Source organism: Ostrinia nubilalis, chromosome 6 (genome assembly GCF_963855985.1).
Source record: "Ostrinia nubilalis chromosome 6, ilOstNubi1.1, whole genome shotgun sequence".
Lineage (NCBI taxonomy): Eukaryota > Metazoa > Arthropoda > Insecta > Lepidoptera > Crambidae > Ostrinia > Ostrinia nubilalis.
In genome coordinates, this window is record NC_087093.1 from 4592715 (window position 1) to 4614504 (window position 21790).

Below are 21790 nucleotides of genomic sequence, written 5' to 3' on the forward strand. Positions count from 1 at the left end.
TAAACCTATTTACAGAAATAAATGAGTTTAATGAGTTTTAGTTTATACAATCAGTTGGCGTGCAAGGCGGCCACAGACAATTTCCAGCATTAGCAGTTCTCAAGCAATAAATCTTGTAGTTATGAATGTGCTTTCGTATCTGATTTCTTTAGTCTCGGAGGACAAATTATGGATGAGATGAGATAAGGGAATCTTATGGATGAGATGAGACGTGACCGTGATTTATTTGTAGTAAATAGGTATACAAACAGTTTACAGTCTACAGTCTTCATCGTTAAGAAAAAGTATTATGCCCGTTTTCACCATCAATCCCTAAATTTTAAGTGACCCCAATATAATCAAAATTCCTGTTAAGTGTTACCATATGGGTCACTAAAAAATTAGGGATTGATGGTGAAAACGGACACTAATAAATTAGAAACTGGACCGTAAGCCAAAGCTAAGTTAAACATAGTAAGCTTGTAAAGCATTTTTTTTAATATATTATCTCAAAAATGTTCAGCTCTTGTTTGCATTCCATTTGATAGAAAGTGATGACTTTGCTTCGAAAAGTCCTCGAATGGCGACCACGGGCTGGAAGACGTAGCGTGGGCAGGCCTCCTACTAGGTGGACCGATGATCTCGTAAAGGTCGCGGGAAGAGCCTGGATGCGGGCAGCGCAGGACCGTGCATTGTGGAAAACCTTGGAGGAGGCCTTTGTCCAGCAGTGGACGTCATTTGGCTGAAACGAACGAACGAACGATGACTTTGACTAAGTATGTCCAGAAGTATTTATGTCTATTCTTTGTTTTCCCGTTCCAAGACTTGGAGCTGGACGAGCAGCAAGTGCTAGAGGTGATGGACTCCCGCGAGCGCCGGAACCACTGGCTAGTGGCGTATTTCCCGGCACACTGCGGCCGCGGCTGCTCGCAGCTGGCGCACGAGTGGCGCCGCGTGGCACAGAAAGTATAATACCATCCAATGATATTATAGAACTATAGAAGATATGTTACGTTCATAGAAATTACGATTTTAATCCGTGCCGAGCTATTCCAAATTGCACACATTGACAAATGTAACTGATAAGTGAAACAAAAGATACGAAATAGCACGCAAATGAAAGAGATAGCTATAGTTTTAACGATTCTGCACTAACTAATCTATGTCCGTAGCGCACGCATCCTTATCGCTCTAACGTCAAAACAGATCGCTTTCTCTTTCTTAACTTGAACATGGCGCATGGCGTCTTGATTGTTTGCATAAATAATTGAAAATATAAATACTAAATAATTTTGCATAATCACATGTGGTAAGAGATACCTTGTATTTTGTTTACTTTAGAGTCATAATTGGTACACTTTCGAAACACACACGATGGCATTTTTTATTTATTTTGGTAAGAACACAGGAACTTACGGTGTGGTACGCACGCGATTGCGCACGACGCAGGCCACACGAAGACTAAACACAAGACGTCCCAATTGGGACGTATTTGAGTATTCACAGCGCGAGCGCTTATAACATATCTGCTTTTGTTTTTATATAATATCATTGATACCATCATTATTATTTAAGCTATAGATCGTTTCATCCACGAAAACGCGCTCCACTATTCTTCCGCTAATGTTTGAGTGTTATCTGTACACAGCTTTCTCATGAGTGGCGTCGTGTGGCACAGAAGGTAGGTATATCATCATCATTACAAATTATCCTTTCAGGCAACTGTCCACTAATAGGCAAAGGCCTTGTATAAGGATTTCTATTTACAACCAACGGATCCTCCGCTGCCCGTATTTTTCGCAACTTTCACTAGATTGTCTATGGCTTCCGGTCCATCGCCACTTGAGAACTTTTCCGCCCCATCGGTCATTAGTGCGAGATATATGCCCCGCCCACTGCCACTTGAGTTTGGAAATGCGGGCTGTGATGGTTACTTGGTTCTCATACGGATTTCTTCATTATTATAGGTATTCGCATAAGATGCACACAGAATATTTACTTGTATATCTATAAGTCTGTGTCCATAGAGGGTCTCGTAGTGCAGGAAAAGGTTAAGGCACCAGACCATGTGGTAGATCACAGATGGACAGACCAGATCAAAGTTACAACTAAGTACCCGGAAAACTGCAGTTCGCGAGAAATGGCGCCGTATTGCAAAGATCATCACTCATCGTGATTCAGAATGATGACCTGAGGGCTTAGTGTGAGTTTACATCAAACGCGCTCACTAGTGAGCGCGTAAAAAAAGACATTAAATGTATGACGGATTGTACAGCGCCCCTAGCGGAAACCAAAAACTAAAATTTTCATATATTTTTTAACGCGCTCACTAGTGAGGACGTTTGATGTAAACTCACACTCGGCACACAGGACCCTCTGGCAAGAGTGTACCGAGCTAGGAAGAAAAATACTGACGTAATTTAAGAGCGTTTACGCGAAGCGCGGCGTTTCAAGGGGCATCATTGGAAATGATTCGCGCGCGGCGTTTTTTAATAGTTTTCAAATGTTTATAGCAAAACAATAACAATGAATTAAATATCGTTTCAAAGTAAATATTTTAAAGAAGATGTTGTTTTATTATATTAAGCTATTTTTATGTTGAATAAAGGAAAAATATTGGTGAAGAAACACTTTGATTTTTGGGTATTTCACGTTCTTTTAATTTGTGATTTCTTATTGTAAAATGCTTAAATCTAAAAATTTTCTCAGATAACTATTTGCCCAAGGATCTATGCTATAGGATATAAATGTTTTTTAAATCGTTTTCACAGTATTTTTATAAAAATTTCAGCTTGTAAACTGACGCTAAAGTGGAAATTTACAAAACCTGTGTGGACTTATCTTGATAGAATTCTTAAATACTAAACTAATCGCAATATTTTCGCAATTAACTATTTAGACGACGAAATTGCCTAACTATTTATGCCTATAACATATTTGTAGTATTACTGGTTAATGATTGTGACGAGTTGAAAAAGTACTGTTTTTGCGCCAAACGGCGTAAACGCTCTTAAACATGCAAAATGGATTGAATGTTGATTTCTGTTTGTTCCTTAGCTCCGGCCGTTAGCGCAAGTGCGCGTGGGCATGCTACAGTGCTCTAACAACGCTCGCGGCTTCTGCTCCAACGTGCGCTCGCCTTCCGCGCGCCTTTATCCGCCCGCCGTCGCACACCACTACACGTAAGCACATTACGCGCACACTATACACTATTCTATGTGAATCACATCATACACTAGCCCCACAAAACACTTTAGGAATTCACGGTAAACGAAAAGTTAATTCACACCACTACAAGCTAGTATCACACAATACACACTATAGTCCGGTCGCCAAGCACGTAGAATTTTGTCCAATGACCCCAAGCTACCCATCCTTATCGCTCGCGCGTAATTAACCTTAACCAAGCGCAAATCACTGCAGCCGCCCGTCGCACAGTCGCGACAGCCATATAATGAGGGATTTCGCGATTGAAAAATCCGCCAGATGGCAATACGTAGACGCGAGGTCCAAATGCTGCATGATTGGTTATTTTTGACATGACATTGACAGATATGTCAAAATCCACCAATCATGCAGCATTTGGACCTCCCGTCTACGTATTGCCATCTGGCGGATTTTTCAATCGTGAAAACCCTCATTACGCGCGAGCAATAAGGATGGACAGCTTGGAGTCATTGGACAAAATTATTCGTACTCGGCGACCGGATTATATACGACTAGCCCCGCCCCCGCCACTGACTGATGCCATATTATGGGTCGCACCCACAGATCACAGAAACTAATGGGAGATGTGAAAAGGGGGCGGGGCCGGTGTCGCAGCAATATGCCCAAAAGCAGGACACATTGCTCGTGAAAGTAATGATGACAGCAGCGACGTCATAATGTAAACAGTTTACATTACTTGCTGCTTTAGTACTCCACTAAAGATTATTCTAACGTTGAGTACTGATACCGCAGTGGATAATGAGCACATATTTTGATTACTTTGTGTGTGTGAATTTCTAATGCGACACTGAGTTTCGAACTCAGCGCATTAGTTGGCATCTCTCTATATCTCTATTATGAAATGCATTCCACCAGAGATGTGCGAGGATGCGTAGCGACGGATGTGTTTGTAAAGAACCAATAGAATCGCTTCAGTTACCGAAGCGAGGTAAACGCATCAACGTTACGCATCCTCGCACATCTCTGGAGGAAACGCAGCCTAAGACACAGGGCTCCCTGTTTAAAAATTTGTTAGGGGCCCTATCTAAAAAAAGGTCATAAGGGAATCCTTTTAATGAAACTACGTAACCCTAAAAATGAACATTGCAAAATTACAGAACTTCCTTAGGTTTTCTATTTGAAGAAGTCTGCCACTGGGGCCCCTGTATTTCAGGGGCCCCGTATCATTGATACGGAAGATACGGAGGTAGCTACGCGCCCCTGGGTCGACACTACCTTTTAAACGCACAACTATAAGCGAGTCATAACTACACGCGCGTCGTTCGTTCGTTTCAGCCAAATGACGTCCACTGCTGCCTCCCCCAATCTACACCTAAGTGTTACTTAAGCTAAGAACTTTTGTATGGCCACATAGTGACACACATTTTATGTTTTTATTCCAGTGTAAACCTCCAGCAGTTGTCCGAAGCCCCGTACATATTAGAGTGGGCTTTGGAACACATCGACGACTCCGTGGTCAAGCTCACGTGGCATAGCTTCATGAAAACCGTCGCAGTAGAAGAACTCAATCCGTCCAGGTAAATAGAAGCATGTGGTCAATGTGTTAAGGTTTAATTTAGTGTGAACCTCAAGAAGGTCGTGCCTGAATAAGTTATGTTTTAGGCCCCTCGCCCACGGCGACTTTTTGTAGCGATTCTGTTTCGTGTTCGCATCGATACCTACAGTCGCAATGCGGTCGCTAGCTGTGTGCCCTCGCGCACTTAAACGCGCTTCTGTCGCAATGCAAACGCAATACTGTCGCGATGCAAACGCGATTCAGTAACCCTCCCTCCGTTCTCTCTCCGATGTCGTCCGACACGGTCGCGCGTTTGCATCGATACAGTCGCGCTGCTGTAGCGCATTGTGGCATCGCTTCTACAGGGTGTTAGGTAAATGGGTATATGAGCCGAAACTAGCCCATGTTAACATGGGCATATAAATGGTATGGTGAATTTGATATCATTTTTTTTTTAATTTTCATACAAAATAAATTTTATAAAATCCGATTTGTATGAAAATTAAAATAATTAAAATGAAGATATTAATTTTCTGACTTCACCATACCATTTATATGCCCATGTTAACATGGGCTAGTGTCGGCTCATATACCCATTTACCTAACACCCTGTATAGTGCGTTGCAATGCGACTAACGCGCGTTAGTAGCGTCGCTCGTTTCCGAAACGTGTATCACTACAACAAGTCACCGTGGGCGAGGGCCCTTAATCTCTTTTTCAATCTCAAATACTGATTGTATTTATTTATATTATTGTTGCCCATTTCAGTGGTAAAAAGCCTTGGTTGGTGTACTTCCATTCCCCGCGTTGCTACCGGTGCTACGAGATGTATGCAGACTTCGCTATAACTGGCATTGTAAGAAATTATATTTTAAACTATCTCAGTTGGTACGGAATCCTACTTTCCAACTAATATTATTAATGCGAAAGAAATTCTGTCTGTCTGTTATTTATGCTTTCACGCCTAACATAGGACAGTTTTTGTCCCGGTTTTTGAAACAAGGACGCGCGCGAATAGTTTTTCTGTGACACTAAATTTCAAACATACGAAGCCGCGGGCAACAACTAGTTACTGATCAAAGTTGTTCGTCGCATTATGGGCGCAATGGATTTAGTATAAACTAGCGATCCGCCCCTGCTTTGCATAGGTACAATGTTATTATACTTAAAAAAAAGCTTCTTCTTGAATCACTCTAATAAAAAAAACCGCATCAAAATCCGTTGCGTAGTTTTAAAGATCTAAGCATACATAGGGATTAGGGACAGACATACAGAAAAGCGACTTTGTTTTATAACTAGCGGCAGCCCGCGACTTCGTACGCGTGGATCCCGTTTTACCCTCTTAGGGGTGGAGTTTCGTAAAATCCTTTCTTAGCGGATGCCTACGTCATAACATCTACCTGCATGCCAAATTTCAGCCTGATCCGTCCAGTGGTTTGGGCTGTGTGTTGATAGATCACTATGTCAGTCAGTCAGTCACCTTTGCGTTATACATACATATATTTAGATATGTAGCGATGACGAATTATGACGCTTCTTAAATAAGCTTATTGTTCTCAGTTCCTCCAAAAAGCGGTCAACGCGGGCAAAGTGAACTGCGTCAACGAGCGCGGGCTCTGTCAGAACGAACAGATATCGAGCTACCCGTCACTACGGCTCTACCTCAACAGGAACCATAGACAATCCTTCACCAGCGTGGTCACCATACAAGTCAGAGACCACGAACTAATGATACAGGACATCAGAAGACACTTGATAAAGTACGACGAGAATTTATTAGACGCTGTAGATAATATTGTAAGGAGTCAAGGGATCCATGCGAAGCATGATGAGTTTTAGCCAAATTAATAATTTATATTTAAAATTAATATTAGCAATAAATCCAGTGATAAGTAGGAATTGAATTGCAATATTAATAGAATCGTTTGTGATAATGTGCCAGTTAGACACTTGGGTGGTAACATCACTTTCTATTACCACAAATTCTCAATATTGATCTGTCTAATATTTAAAAAATATACACCACTACATTTTTATCACCGAAAAAAAAAATTCTGGGTAATGAGTTATTGATACTGATCCTATTTATGCAAAAAAAAAGTTAAATAAAGCTACTCAAAATTTCATCCCAAAATTGGTAATATTTGGACACACGCGTCGCTAGCACTATTTACGCTCAACGCAAGGCCGCCCGTTACTATGGAGAGAGATGCGACGTTGCCGGCCCGACGCTTCCTAAAGGCGGCGGTGCACGTTTGTTGTGCGGCCATTATCGGGCGGGTGCCCGCGGCCCCGCGCCGCCCTCTCGCTCGCCCGGCCGCCGGCCGCGGTCGGTCAGTTGCACGCGCGCGAGCTCTTGATCGGTCGTGAACTGTCTTGTTAACATTGTATCAATCAAGTCAATAGTGTCGTGCAATTATTACGTTGTCTTACCAATTCACCTCACGTGAATACGTGTTAATGATGCGTGCATTATTATTCTTGGCCGGAGAAATTGTGTAGTGCAGTTTTGCGACTGTACCGGGACAGCCACACTTCAGCACGATGCAGGGTGCTTATCAAAGCATTGAATTTTGCCGGTCCTAAGGCCGATCCTAAGCCCGGGTAAGTATGAAGGGAAAGTTGAATTATTTTTATTATTTTATCTAAGCGCCTACTAAAACCACCATCTAAAACTGTTCGCACCACTCAGCTGTTATGGCGGATCTTAAATTCACGAACTACGAACGACGCGCGATCTCAATTGGAGTTACACAGTAGGTATTATTATTAACTAGTGTTAAAAACTAGAGATGAAACGGATAGTTGTTTGGCCGGATACCGGATACCGGATATCCGGCCAGCTGCTAGGCCGGATAGCCGGATATCCGGCGGCCGGATAGTTGACCCATTGTCTCGTTGCATGTCGTGACGAGTTTAGCGCCGCATAGGTGCTTTGAACGCGATCAGTGGGTCTATTAGTAGAATAGACTAGTCACACTTTTCAAAAATCGAATCCGTCCGAATAGAATGTCACATTTTACTACTTGTCTAGGGGGCAGATCAATTTAGGTGATTTCGGTTGCTCCTAGTGAGTGTGTGATTGAACAGCGAAAATTAAATTAGTTTACTTGCTGTGTAATCTGACTGAACTGCATGCATCATATTGTCACCAGACCATCAGTGAAAAAAAGATCGCCTTTTTATTTGGCAATATTTCGACATTAACAGATGTTTACTATTTATACATATATTGGTCATTAGAGTGATTAGCCCAGAAAAAAAGTTTTTTTTTTGAAAGGCCTGAATATGGCTTTTTTGTAACTTTTTGGACTTTAAATAAAAGCAGTCATTATTATAAGCCATTTTATCGATATTTACGTCAAAGATTAATGTATTTCATTTTATTAATAGGAAAATGTCGTAGTTTTTTAATATCCGGTTATCCGGTATCCGGCCGGATAGTGAGTTACTATCCGGTATCCGGCCGGATAGTAAATTTAGGCCGGATATCCGGCCTACCGGATAGTTACCGGATATCCGTTTCATCTCTATTAAAAACTCACAGAAATACAACGTGACGTATTACGTAATTACTAAATTACTGTTTTCGTCCTTTGCCCTGCGTTCAATTACAATTCTAATTACCTACTTGAAATGTTGCAATAAAAATAGCCTAAGATAGGTATAGCCTGACCAGGAACATAAAAACCCTGGCATAGAGGCGCCTCAATTGCATTTGATAGTGCAACACTGGGTACAGTCGTACCTGTGTTAAATTAATAGGCTAACTTTATGTATCAGGATTCAGGATTACGGGCTAATTTGATATTTTCATAAATTAACGAAAAAATATTATTATAGGTAACCTGGTTTAAATAAATTAAATAAAACCATCAATCGAGCTAGTAGGATTTATTTTATTATTCATCAATAATCAAATTCAGAACTTGAATATTCAACTACAATGTCTGCTCATGAACGCATCAAACTCGGTACTTCTTTCCCAATTTCATAAAATTCAACACTTAGAAAGTGACAAAAAACTTTAAAATAGGTAGTTGAAACAAACCACAGCTAATTTTCATAGTGGACTGTACTATACGATAAACATGTCAGTCAATTTGACAACCTTTGTTGGAAACATTATTCAGTGAAAATATTGTCCGAACCCTTAGTATTTCTCTTCGACAAATACTTTAACACATTGTGAACCACTTTTCTTTCACGACTTTAAAAAGATTTTAGCAATTTAATTCACAAAATCAATTGCACACATTAAAATAAAGTTTGTTTACACTTTGACAGCAATAGACTGACATGCAAAGTGACAACTCAATGAAGTTTTCAGTTACTGTTGCCATTAAAAGAAATTAGTACCATTAGTTTTCCGCAACATGGCGAGGGTTTTTATGTTCCTGGTCGGGCTATAGCTAAGTAATACATTATTATTATTCTGTGATGATAACACTGAAAGCCGCTGTTTTGGCAGATCTTTGAATTACATATTTCTTTTAAAGTCGTAGTAGCCTCGTAACGACACATTGGTGTGTATTCGTAACGTATTCACAGTAGGTAGGTATTTCATTGTATTATTAACTTACAATTAGTGTTAACAGTCAGAATACCACGTAAAGAAGTACGTAAGTGTAATGAAACACTTATTAGAACTCAAAATTACTTGAAATGTTGCATTATAATGGTCTAAATTAGTAATAATAAGACTGGAAGCGTGGTCAAGGCGTGAGCGAGACAGACAGATCAATGTGCGAGCGCGTACGACTACTCTACTGAATGAACGAGCAGCGGAGTGGCCCAGCTGTGACGCGTAAAATAGGGACTAAAGAAAATTTAATAAAAAAATTAACTTTATAAAAATTTCAATTTTTTTTTTACCATGTAATTTTCACACATTTCTGCATAACCTGTTAAAATTTTTCCGGTGATAAAAAAATAGTGGTGTATACTCGCTAACTTATCGGTTCCTACTAATTTAATATATGTAAGAAACACTAATATGGCTAAAAAAAACAGAATCTCGCTAGTCACAGTTGTGTGATTATACAACAGTCGATATCCATATAATATGGATATCAACTATTGCTATTCCTCGAACTGTTGAAATGAAGACGAATCTCAATTTTCAATCATGTTTAAAAAACTGATATTAGAAGCCGATATAAAAAGGTCGGAAGTATGGTAACCCTCACCTGCATTTATCAACTAAAACCAAGCCACAAAAATCGTCTCACACATGGTTTAAGTACCCTATGTATTTATTATGTTGCATTTTGTGATATTTTAAGTTAGTTTAAGTCTAATAGGTGTACCTAATAGGATAATTGGATTTTTTTGTACAATTGGTATTGAAAATACAGCAGTTTTTATCCCGGTTTTTGAAAAGATTGACGCCCGTGTTTGTGTTTTCCGAGACAATCCGCTATTCACGCGGGCGAAGCCGCGGGCAAAAGCTAGTAGCCATATAAAATAGTATTGACAGCTTTTGTGAAAATAGAGAAAAATATTGTTCCTTGCAATAAGTTTATCACTGTACTAGCGGCCGCCCGCGACTTCGTACGCGTGGATCCCGTTTTACCCCCTTCATCTATCTTACGCGGTTTAGATTTTTTCATACAAATGTTTTTTTCCGCTAACTCCCATTCCCGTGGGAATTTTGCAATATCCTGTTGTAACTAAGCTTCAAGTTTACTAAGGTAGCTGCATGCCAAATTTCTAGCGTCTAACTTAAGCGGTTTAGATTTTTCATACAAATGTTTTTTCCCGCTAACTCCCGTTCCCGTGAGAATTTTGCAATATCCTGTTGTAACTAAGCTTTAAGTTTACTAAGGTACCTGCATGCCGAATTTCAAGCATCTAACTTAAGCGGTTCAGATTTTTCATACAAAACGATTTTCCCGCTAATTCCCATTCCCGTGGGAATTCCTAAGTATCCTATAACCTGCCCAGGAGTATGAAGAATAATTGTACCAAGTTTCGTTAAAATCCGTCGAGTAGTTTTTGTTTCTATAAGGAACATACAGACAGACAGACAAAAATTTTACTGATTGCATTTTTGGCATCAGTATCGATCACTAATCACCCCCTGATAGTTATTTTGAAAATATATTTAATGTACGGAATTGACCTCTCTACAGATTTATTATAAGTATAGATAATAGTGTGCTAGTTACAAAGGCTATTAATGTATTGATACTAATATATTTTTTTACAACATCATTACATTTTTTATTTTTCTAGCAATCTCAAAATAAAACCAATAAAATATCTTTGCATAATTTTTATTAAGGCTCAATTATTAGAATCTTTTCCAAACACAGCGGCTAGACATTGTTTTTATTGAATAACAGGCATTTTCACCAACAGCATCTGAAAGTAGAGAAAAACATGTTATTGCAAAAATATTATTTTTTAGCTGAACACCCACCGTGTTCAGGTAATTAAAGGAAAATATAAATAAATAACAAATTGTCACGCCTGAGCCACACACATCACATCGCGATGACATTCGGGCGATATCTTGCGACTATGCGAATCTATTATCGCGATCTGTCTGGTCTAGAGGACAGAATGTATTTGGAATGATTTTGCAATGAAACAATGTACTTACATCATCATTCCTATTCAGCTTTGCATCAATAATGTCCTGGTCAACACTGCAGGGTAAGAAGAAGTCAACTATCTCAAACATGCCCTTTGAGTCTAGAACCAGGCGATCTTCACCAACTTCTAAATTGAGATCCTTAAGTTCAACCTAAAAATAAAACTTGAATTTTAAAGACATAATTTACATATGCCACATATTAAATACCTATCAATTATCATAAAAACAAAGCCAAGGCAAAGGTCAAAATCATATTTTATGTTGAGTTGCATCTCTTAAGTTGAAACCTGAAACTTGAAAAAAAAAATGTGTTGCCTTTCCCTTCAAACCCTAAAACCTCAATAGCTTGAAATCTGACCCCTCTAAGTTTAAATAATTAGTGTTTTCATGCACATCTCTAGCACTGCACCAATCTATTATTGTCCTTAGAAGATTATAGAATAAACATCTTTGAACTTACAGAGGCAGGTATTTTAAATTCAGCTAGTAAGTATTCTATTTCCCCAGTAGGGGGTTCTCTTCTCAGTCTATAAATAAGCTCTCTCCTTTTGGTAGATATTTTGGAAGCATCAATTTCCTCAATGAGGGGGGACTTAATCTTCTCCTCGCACTGTTGGATATCTCTCATCTGAATGTTGTGAGACTGCAGAGTACCAATCGACTTTCTATTTTTCAGGACTGTGAATTTTAGCATATCTAACTCGAACTGGTATTTATCCTGCAAACCTTCAAAGACTATGGTGAGAAAGAAGGTCCGCCACAATTCATCTTTCTCTGTTTTCTTATAAAATTCAGGGTTAATGGCTATATCATATACTGTTGCTGGTGCCCCAGACTTATCTTGCTCAGTTCTCCCTTCCCCAATGCTCATGGGCACTCTATAGCTGGAAGGATCTTCCGAATTCAGTATTCGCATCAACTCATCATTACTGATGTCTCTCGGACTGGGTATGGAGTCTGCAGTACATATGTTTACAAAAACTTTCTTGTTGTCTGGTTTTGAGAATGTTTTTACACAGTAACCTACAAGAGGGAACAAAAAGTGAGTTTATAATTAAGGACTAACATAGATAACGTACCCAAACCGTAGTACATTTTAGAAGTTTTTGTTTCCGGCGTCTTTATTGTTCTTTGTACGTTTACTGTGTATGAACATAATTTACCTGGTGTTGGTTTCACAGTCTTATACGGCAATGGATCCACTGTAGCAAGCAGTTTGTTGAACTCTTCTTCCATAGGATTGTCCTACAAGAATATTTTAAGATAAAAATATAAAAATATCACGCAAAGAAACTGTGTGTACTGGTTAATCATGATGGGTAAGAAAAATAATCATAATTATCTACTTACTCTCACAATTCTCATATTCTTCTCCATTATTGAAGGGTCTATTTCCAGCGATATTGATTTTTTTGTCATTTTGTTTAATGGTTTCTATGGTACCAAGTCACACCAAGTGCCAATAATTTCTAAAAGCAGGCAGATTTTCAAGTTCAACAAAATGAACGATGTTTTTTTTCCAAATGTGACATTTTGATAAGAGATGACAGTTTTGACAAATTTGACACACATTTGCCAAATCTGTCATGAGTGTGCTCTTTTTTTATCATACAATTTTATCTTTTGTACTGTAGTAGAAGTAAATCTTACCAACATAGAGGAATTAATTCCTCTATGCTTACCAAGCAAGGAAAGAAAATCATCAGATTCGAAATGAAAATGTTATGCTGCTATAAATTAGGTTTAAGAGCGTGCCGTAGCAGTTGTACGTCTTAATTAACCATAGAACCATAATCTCTCTTTTTCTCTTTTTAAAACGGTAAAAGAGAAAGATAATGTCACAGTGAGAAAAAGAGCTCACCGCTGCGCGCGCGCTATGGTTTGAAATGTGAAAGTTATGTGTTTGGTGGACTTGCGAATGCATCAAGCTTCTGACCAAACAAGAACATGTCATCATGAACTATAATGACTTTTTTCGTGAGCTGAAGATATCGATTAAATAACTTTAAAAGATCAACTTAGAAAACAATGTGTTACACTTAAAATACATCTTTATCCACTTTTTTTTTTTTCAATTAAAATTATTAAAATTCCAAGGCACGTCCATCCTAATCCATGAAAGACAACTTATTTATTTAGGCTTACAAAAGGCAAAAGGAGCCTCTTCGAGGCTTAAAAATAAACATTTATCAATGTTCGGTTATTCGGTGGTTAATAGGTACGAATTTGGGCAGTAACTGAGACTTCGGTTTTATTAAACGGTCTGGACCGTCAACCCAGCATTGCTTAATTTATTCAATTAAAACATTAATTGCACAAAATTGACTACAAAAAATATTGAATGTTTTTACCCGACTGCGCCGCCGGGGAGATCCGGTTTACAATACCAATTCACCTACTGAGTACGAACGATACACTTATAATTCGTATTTTTCCCTCATTTAAAAGTAATGAGTAATACAATTTAAATATCACAAGATTCTGATTAAAATAATTTTGGTTTTTTGTTCGTCAACTTATATAATTACACATTTCAGTGCCCCGATTGCGCTAATTATCGCGGTAAAGTTCACGCGTAAACAAAGACGAAACAACGGTTTTAATCACTTTCCATTAAAAGTAAAACACTTTATTTTCACTTAAAAACAGGAAAATGAATGTTCGTGAAAGCGTTTGACTTGAGTTTGAGAAAAAGTAGCTTTTTTTCAGCTTTTACACAAAGAAGCAGTTTCGTTTTGTTTCCGTTTTAACTAGCTGACAAAGCGACACCGCGATAGGAATTTATGATTTTCGTTCATCGTCTAGTCGCGTTGTAGTTGAAAATATTTAGCGCAATCGGGGCCCAGAATCTGAACCTTATGCCCGTTTTCACCATCAATCCCTAATTTTTAAGTGACCCCTATGGTAACACATAATATGAATTTTGTTGTCATAGGGCTCACTTAAAATTAGGAATTGATGGTGAAAACGGGCACTAATCTATCTTTTCCTATTTATCGATATCGATGATTCCAGATGAATTTTGAAATCACTAGCTACGAACCAGGTATGTCAAACGTCATGAGAACTAGGTCGAAAAAAATAGTCAATGCCTAACCAATGGACTATTTTAATATCATTCTAAGGTGCCTCCGATGAAATTATTATCAGATTATCACAATTAAGAGTAAATCTAACGATGATCATTGTTTCCAAGGGATAAACAGTACATAACCTCGGAGGAAACTTAATCAAAGGTAAGGGTATCCTTAACTCGACTTGTCGACTGTTTGCCATATTTTATCAATTTTAACTTGCCATCTATTTTATTTTGTGCAAATACTTAGATAAGTTAAATGCTCTTTAAGCATTTTATAGTGTGAAAATAAATTTTAGCGGAACTGAGGTGTCAAATCTTGTCAAAGTCGTTCTGGCGAAATCGCTCGGGCGATTTTGTCTACGTTAGTACATTGGTAATACCCAATTAATGTTACGAGCTCTACTCCTTTAATTCCTCTACGTTTTCCTGGTTCATTACTTACTTGAACTTAAAGAAAATGTTGGCAATTGTAATTAATCTTTCTTTATGTCTCTAAAATGTAGCAAAATCTATGTAAATCATTATTTAATCATCTTATTGAAACACTTAATTTTTTGAATTTTTGCCCTAAGTTTTTGCTTTAGAAAATTATGTGCACCATGCACTTTTTTCAAGATGAGAACTTTTAAAGCCAATTTAATTTACAATACTGAACTAAATACCTTATCTCTCCTAAAGAAATGTAGGTATAATTATCTTACTTTTTCCTTGCATTAGTATGCAATCTTCATCAGTCCCTACAGCTCCTCAGATTTATCAACAAAATAAAACATTTTTTCACTACACTTCAATTTATATTATCCAGTACAAGATTAGTAAAGTGGCCTGTATTATTGCACTCAAGTGTAGATATTCACTTGATTGATTACCTACAGTTAATAATCGCAGGAATTATAATAACTACTGACATAACTTTTCTAGATAACCTTTAACTGCAATAATTGACACTGAAAGTGCTGCAAATATAAAACATGTACAGTTTAGCATTAAAAACTATCATTTATAACTTAACTAGCTTTCCGCCCGCGGCTTCGCCCGCGTGGAATTTTGTCTGTCACAGAAAAACTTTATCGCGCGCGTCCCTGTTTCAAAAACCAGGATAAAAACTATCCTATGTTCTTTCCCGGGACTCAAACTATCTCTATGCCAAATTTCATCAAAATCGGTTGCGAGGTTTAAGCGGGAAAGCGTAACAGACAGACAGACAGACAGACAGACAGACAGACAGAGTTACTTTCGCATTTATAATATTAGTTGGGATTAGTTGGGATTATTAATTAAATAGTGTTTCTGCAGTACTGACCACTTTTTAATGATTATTCTGTAAAACATTCAGTCATATTTCTTTTATTTCTTCCAGATTACTAGATAACTTATGGCATAGTTATCAAAATGGCAGATAAATTTACTTTCGATTATGATGAGAGAGAATTAAACTTGGGGGCTAGTTTTACTAATAATAAGTCTTCACAGTACCATACTATAAAATGTAAGTATTGTATCATAAATAAAATACTATAATAATATGATAGTGTATGTAAATTTACTGTAAAATACTACTTTAAATTACAGATGACTTCAAGCCAGCATCAGTTGATGTCAACAAAATGGCAACCGTGGATGTGGGTACTAACAACCAGGTCACTGTAACAGTGCCTCATTTAGGTATGTATCATCATTTATGGGTTATGGTAAAGTTGAGTGTCCTCTATTTTTAATTCTTGAAATAACTGTCTTATGATTGAGGATATTACGATTTCCTGTAATAAATAAGAGGCTGACAAAGGTGACTGAGTTTCTACCGCCATTTCTTCTCAGCACCAGCTGATTGTTGTCCTGAAATGGTAGCAGGGCATGCTATATTGGGATTGGGACTTGTATAAGTACCTTGAAATATTTTTTTTTATCCTTTTTATATCTGCAATCGACTTGGGTCATAATCAGATCTTTTGTCTTGCTTTTTTTTGTGTTCATAAGGAGGGGTATTTTAGTAAATTCTCTCCCTCGGTCTTCACTCATTCACGTAGCAATCTAGTCCAGTCTTCCAATATTCAGTCCAAGAAGCCACTAGCATCTTTGGTCCAACTGTAATATTTGCCATCTTTTCAGTTTTGTGGGTTTGTTCCACTATTTCTCTAGCGAGTTGGTTTGTGTGATGTTTCAGCCTTACCTTGAAATGGGCATACATACTCATGAAGAACTTGATTTGATGCTAGCTGTATGTAAGAAAATGATGAGGAAACTAACACACAATAGTTATTAAAAGTTCCAATAACATTTCCAGATGGTGCTGGCGTTCCACAGACAGTGTTCAAAGGAAGCCAGCGGCCTTACACGAAAGAATGTGTGCTTATCATTGACAGGGTCACGGGTGAAATCACCTTAGAGAAACTATCTAGTAATATTCAGGTTAAAAAGACTAGGTAAGTGATGAAATATTTCTATTATTAACATTTTCACACAAAACTGCACACCACATACATTGGGGTATCCAGGGTCATTTTTCATGAGGGGCTCAAACCCCTACATGAAGCCTGGGGTGCTATTAGTATCTTATAGTATGAAGATATTCTATTTCTAAGATTTTCTGGGGCTGCCACTAGACTAATATGGGGTCATAAGTTATAAAAAAAATTAAAAATGCATTTTTTGACCTTTCAAGCCAATAATACCAAGCCAGTGATAATTTTATCCATTCCAATGTCTGTATTTTTTGTTACTTACAATTATTTATTTTTAAATAGTTGATTGGATTGGGTTTTTTGCTAAACAGTTTTTGTTTATTTCATTATCATAAGATAAACTTCAAGGTAAACGAAAATGATAGCTATTTTTGGTACTTAAGATAAAACATAATTATTACATAAATGCTTATTTTTCCGTTAAAATGCAAAGTGAATCGACACACTTTTTGTTTACCCTGCAATTTGGAAGTTAATTTAAAAACATTTAGTGTCTTCATCCATATTCAGATGATTACAGGCAGCCAATATAGCTGGTGCTAAAAAAGTTTCTTTAGCTATTGTAGGTTGTTTGAATTTATTCTAAAATACAGGAAAACTATAAAAAGATTGAATGTATGAAAACATTTGGCACAATAAATAACTTTTATAAACTAGATTTTTTTTAAATTAAGTAAATAAATAGATGAGTGTCAAGAAAACCATTTATAATGATTTAATATTATCCATATTTAATAAAATTAACCATGTTCGTACAAAACACAGAAAAAAGCAGCTCAAATGTAATTTTTTTTTCTTGGCTTTCGCGGTTTGCGTTTAGCCACAACGGTATGTAATATTACTGGCTGGAATTAACTAGGGAGGTATTGTAACCTTCTTTTTTATAAGACATAATATGCTAACCACACAGCATAGAGCTGTAGAAAGTGACAGCTCAATAATACTGGCTGGAATAAAAAACTAATCTTTTTTTCGAAAAAGGTTTACAATAGTGTCTGAAGTAAAAACCAAAGTACAGTCCCAAAGAGGTTTTAAATAATACTGGTAGGAATTAAAAACTAATTTTCTTTTAGAGGTTTACAATAGTTTCAAAGGGGAGGTGCTTTAATAAAAACGTAACTTCACTTCCAAAGAGGTGTTAATCCGGTTATATTTCAGGCAGGAGACAGCGCAGAAGCCGCGGCCTCTGACGCCGGTGACCACGGACTTCACCAACACCACTCAGCGTAGCACGTCGCGCACCAGGGTCGCCACTAACAGGCGCTCCAACACTAATGCCGGTATGTGTGCTACATGACAACTAATGACTTGAAGTATGGTGTCAGACTTTAGTGAATGAAAAAAAAAAAACATTCATGAAAATGGTGGTTTTCATGAATGTTTTTTTTTTGCTAAAGCCCGGTCTGTGAGCACGTAGAATTTTGTCCAATGACCCCAATTACCCATCCTTATCGCTCGCGCGTAATGAGGGTTTTCGCGCATGAAAGATCCACTAGGTGGCGGGACGTGGATGTGGGGTCTGACTGCTGCGTGATTGTTGGATTTTGACATATCTGTCAATGTCATGTCAAAAATAACCAAACATGCAGCATTTGGACCTCGCGTCTACGTATTGCCATCTGGCGGATTTTTCATACGCGAAAACCCTCATTATATTGCTGTCGCGTCTGTGCGACGGGCGCCCGCAGTGAGTGTGCGAGCGCGACAGCAACATAATTACGCGCGAGCGATAAGGGTGGGTAGCTTGGGGTCATTGGACAAAATTCTACGTGCTCGCGGACCAGACTATAGACTAAAGAGGGATATAGACGAATCTACCTTTTTTCATAAACAAAAAATCTTTAATGGTGTATCCATCCATGTGGCCTTGATTGACGCCTGGACAGTTCTTGACTTTAAATAAGAACGCAAATACGGATTCAAAGCCACGCTTGGCGGTGGCTTCTTTGGCAGCTTTGCTTGTGATCAGGCCATCATCTGTAGCACGGTAATAATATCATACAGTATTGTAACTTCATATAAACGGACGAAACGTGAGCTTTCATTCGAAATTCAAATCTCGGTATGCGCTCGGCATACGAAATGGGTGCTCTGCTGAGACGATATGAATTTGCATGTCTATTTTATTCGACTAAATATGTTGTGTACTCGCTTATGAATTTTGTAATAACTATTTTCTACCATGTTTTATGCAAATAAAGATATTTATTATTATTATAAAAGTCGGGGGTGTCGCGAATGTGCCAAGTAATAAACGGACGATGTGTTGTTTTTTAAACAGTGTTTTTTTTATAAAAATAATTACAAGTACCTATTTATACGTGTTAGGTAAATGGGTTTATAAGCCGACACTAGCCCATGTTAACATTTATGCATGTAAATGGTATGATGATGAAGTCAGTGATATAATTTTTTTAAATTTTCATACAAAATAAAATTTATAAAATCAGATTTGTATCAAAATTAAAATTATTAAAATGATGATATCAATTTTCTGACTTCAGATTATATGCATTTTGTACGCTTCAGTCGAGGCGCATACATTTTACGGTCGCAAAATAAGATTTGTTACTAAATCTTAACACAAATGTATTTTTTAAATTAAATCTACTAATGACAGACACCATGCATTTTTATCTGTATTCATTCACAAAGTATTTTGTTTGTCAAGATAAAATAAAAAATTACAATCACAAAATACATTCACAAAACTAGATAACAATTCTAAGTAGGCAGATGTAATGAAAATAGGGTCTGCAGGTGGACAGCCCTATCGCATGTTGTCATACGGTGACGTACCGCGCGGCTGTTGACATTTATTTCAAAAATATGGTCGAGTTGGAATACTGTATAGATAGTATTACCGTGTCTGTAGTGCCGCCGTAAGGGGTGAAAATTTGTATGAACCCATTATAGATCGTTATAAAGATAAGTTGCGGCCATATTATGGATCGATGCAGCTGGATGAATAAAAGGGGAGAATAGTGATGCGCAATGATATTGGCTGAGATTATAATCTGAATTTAAACATTGCACATATTGTTTACAGGCCCTGGAGCGGCGGCCGGCAGCCAGGCTCGCTTCAATGGTAACGCGGGGGCTCATAAGCCTAATATGGTGCGCTCCCCGCCGCGAGTCAAGACCTCCCCGCCGCAGGCCGCGCCGTAAGTACAAAGTCAAAGTCAAAAGTCAAAATTTCTTTATTTGTTTAGACTAATAAATAGTTCTTACAAATCGTCATATGCTCTTAAGGAGCCTCTACATGTCTCATAATCTTTTTACCCTACCAGCGCTTCGAGACCAACATTTGGCAAGTGCTGAGAAGAAGCGCCGCAACAAACTCAGTCACCACTGTCTGCCGGTTAATATAAATAAATAGAAATAGTAGTAGTAGGTACATTCGATTCAGGAGCAGTTCACTGAATTTACCATGCATTCTTGTATGGTGTATCATAAGAATGGGTATACAAGATTGCGTGGTATATTAAACAAGGTAGTGACGTGCTAATATCTAGACTTACATATTAAGGTACTAGTAGAAATGACTCGCATACATAAATTTGAATAACTTGGATTGACCAGTCCCCGAAAGCAGCGCCTGTTCACAGACATGACGAGTGAACCAGCCATCGCTTCACTCGACCATATTAGAGGGAATGTAACGACCCGCCTCACTACCGCCATCATAGTCGCTGTCATCATCACGTTACATTCCCTCTAATATGGTCGAGTGAAGCGATGGCTGGTTCACTCGTCATGTCTGTGAACAGGCGCTGCTTTCGGGGACTGGTCAATCCAAGTTATTCCAATTTATGTATGCGAGTCATTTCTACTAGTATTTAAGTCATCTGTTAGTCTAGATATTAGCACGTCACTACCTTGTTTAATATACCACGCAATTTTGTATACCCATTCTTATAAGATACACTATACAAGAATGCATGGTAAATTCAGTGAACTGCTCCTGAATCGAATGTACCTACTACTGCTATTTCTATTTATTTATATTAACCGGCAGACAGTGGTGACTGAGTTTGTTGCGGCGCTTCTTCTCAGCACTTGCCAATAAATGTTGGTCTCGAAGTGCTGGTAGGGTAAAAAGATTATGAGACATGTAGAGGCTCCTTAAGAGCAAAATGACGATTAGTAAGAACTATTTATTAGTCTAAACAAATAAAGAAATTTTGACTTTGACTTTGACTGTCGTTATCGTCATCACCATCATTAGGTCATCTCATCTAGTCTAGACTAGGGGTCTCCAAACTACGGCTACACGCCACTGCTATCAATCCGGCCCGCGACAGCTTAAGACAAAGCCTTTGTTTGCATAGGTGGGCAGAAAAATTAAAAATGTTATGGCCCTTGCAACATACCGAAAAAAATATTATGGCTCCAAGGCTTCAAAGTTTGGAGACCCCTGGTCTAGACTATAGTGCGCTTCAACGGCGCAGAAATTTGTTTGAAAACATTGCAACAAGTGACGAAAGATGAACTCATTTGAGTTTCAGAATCAATAAAATATCTCTTTTAAATTATTTTTTATTTATTGATAATTTCAAAAACAACATCATTATAATAACGTATTGCTATTTATGTCCTATTTCTCTCATCCAGTTGGTCAGGAGGCGGCAACAGCACGCTAGCGTCTCTCTTCATGATCGGATTAGACGACGCGCCCGCACCCGCGCCCGCGCCCGCGCCCGCGCCCGCTCCCGTTCACAACGCTCACAACGCGCATAACGTTCACAACGCGCATAACTCTCATAACGCGCACAACGGGTACGGGCGGGAGCGGCCCGCGCCGGCCGAGAGGTTCCAGGAGCGGAGCGTGGTGCCCGACAGGCCGCCGCCTGTCTCGCACGCGCCGCCGCCTGTGAGCCATGCGCCGCCGCCGCAGCCGGTGAGTTGACAAACTTCTACCGCGCATAATGTTCATAATGGGTACG

The 21790-nt window shown here is 38.3% G+C and overlaps 3 protein-coding genes across 3 annotated transcripts in view; 2 read left to right on the forward strand and 1 right to left on the reverse strand.

The window, feature by feature from the left end:
• Positions 1 to 6955, forward strand: part of LOC135072789 (uncharacterized) — a 72282-nt gene extending 65327 nt beyond the window's left edge. Inside the window, exons 32-36 of the mRNA XM_063966826.1 lie at positions 803 to 945; positions 3037 to 3161; positions 4590 to 4724; positions 5471 to 5558; positions 6263 to 6955. Of these exons, the coding sequence (XP_063822896.1) occupies positions 803 to 945; positions 3037 to 3161; positions 4590 to 4724; positions 5471 to 5558; positions 6263 to 6541 (770 nt within the window). The 3' untranslated portion in view covers positions 6542 to 6955. The remainder of the gene's footprint in view (positions 1 to 802; positions 946 to 3036; positions 3162 to 4589; positions 4725 to 5470; positions 5559 to 6262) is intronic.
• Positions 6956 to 10970: 4015 nt separating this feature from the next.
• LOC135072895 (PIH1 domain-containing protein 1-like) lies at positions 10971 to 12840 on the reverse strand. The gene is made up of 5 exons (XM_063966921.1): positions 12654 to 12840; positions 12467 to 12548; positions 11764 to 12326; positions 11310 to 11453; positions 10971 to 11068 (listed from the first exon to the last, which is right to left on the reverse strand). Exons 1-5 carry the CDS (start codon positions 12720 to 12722, stop codon positions 11036 to 11038), a joined length of 891 nt encoding a protein of 296 aa, XP_063822991.1. The 5' UTR covers positions 12723 to 12840; the 3' UTR covers positions 10971 to 11035.
• A 1486-nt stretch (positions 12841 to 14326) lies between these two features.
• LOC135072790 (ell-associated factor Eaf) lies at positions 14327 to 21753 on the forward strand. The gene is made up of 7 exons (XM_063966827.1): positions 14327 to 14539; positions 15743 to 15871; positions 15955 to 16047; positions 16667 to 16805; positions 18003 to 18124; positions 19894 to 20008; positions 21459 to 21753. The coding sequence occupies exons 2-7, from the start codon at positions 15775 to 15777 to the stop codon at positions 21751 to 21753; spliced, it is 861 nt and encodes a 286-aa protein (XP_063822897.1). The 5' UTR covers positions 14327 to 14539; positions 15743 to 15774.
• Positions 21754 to 21790: the final 37 nt, after the last annotated feature.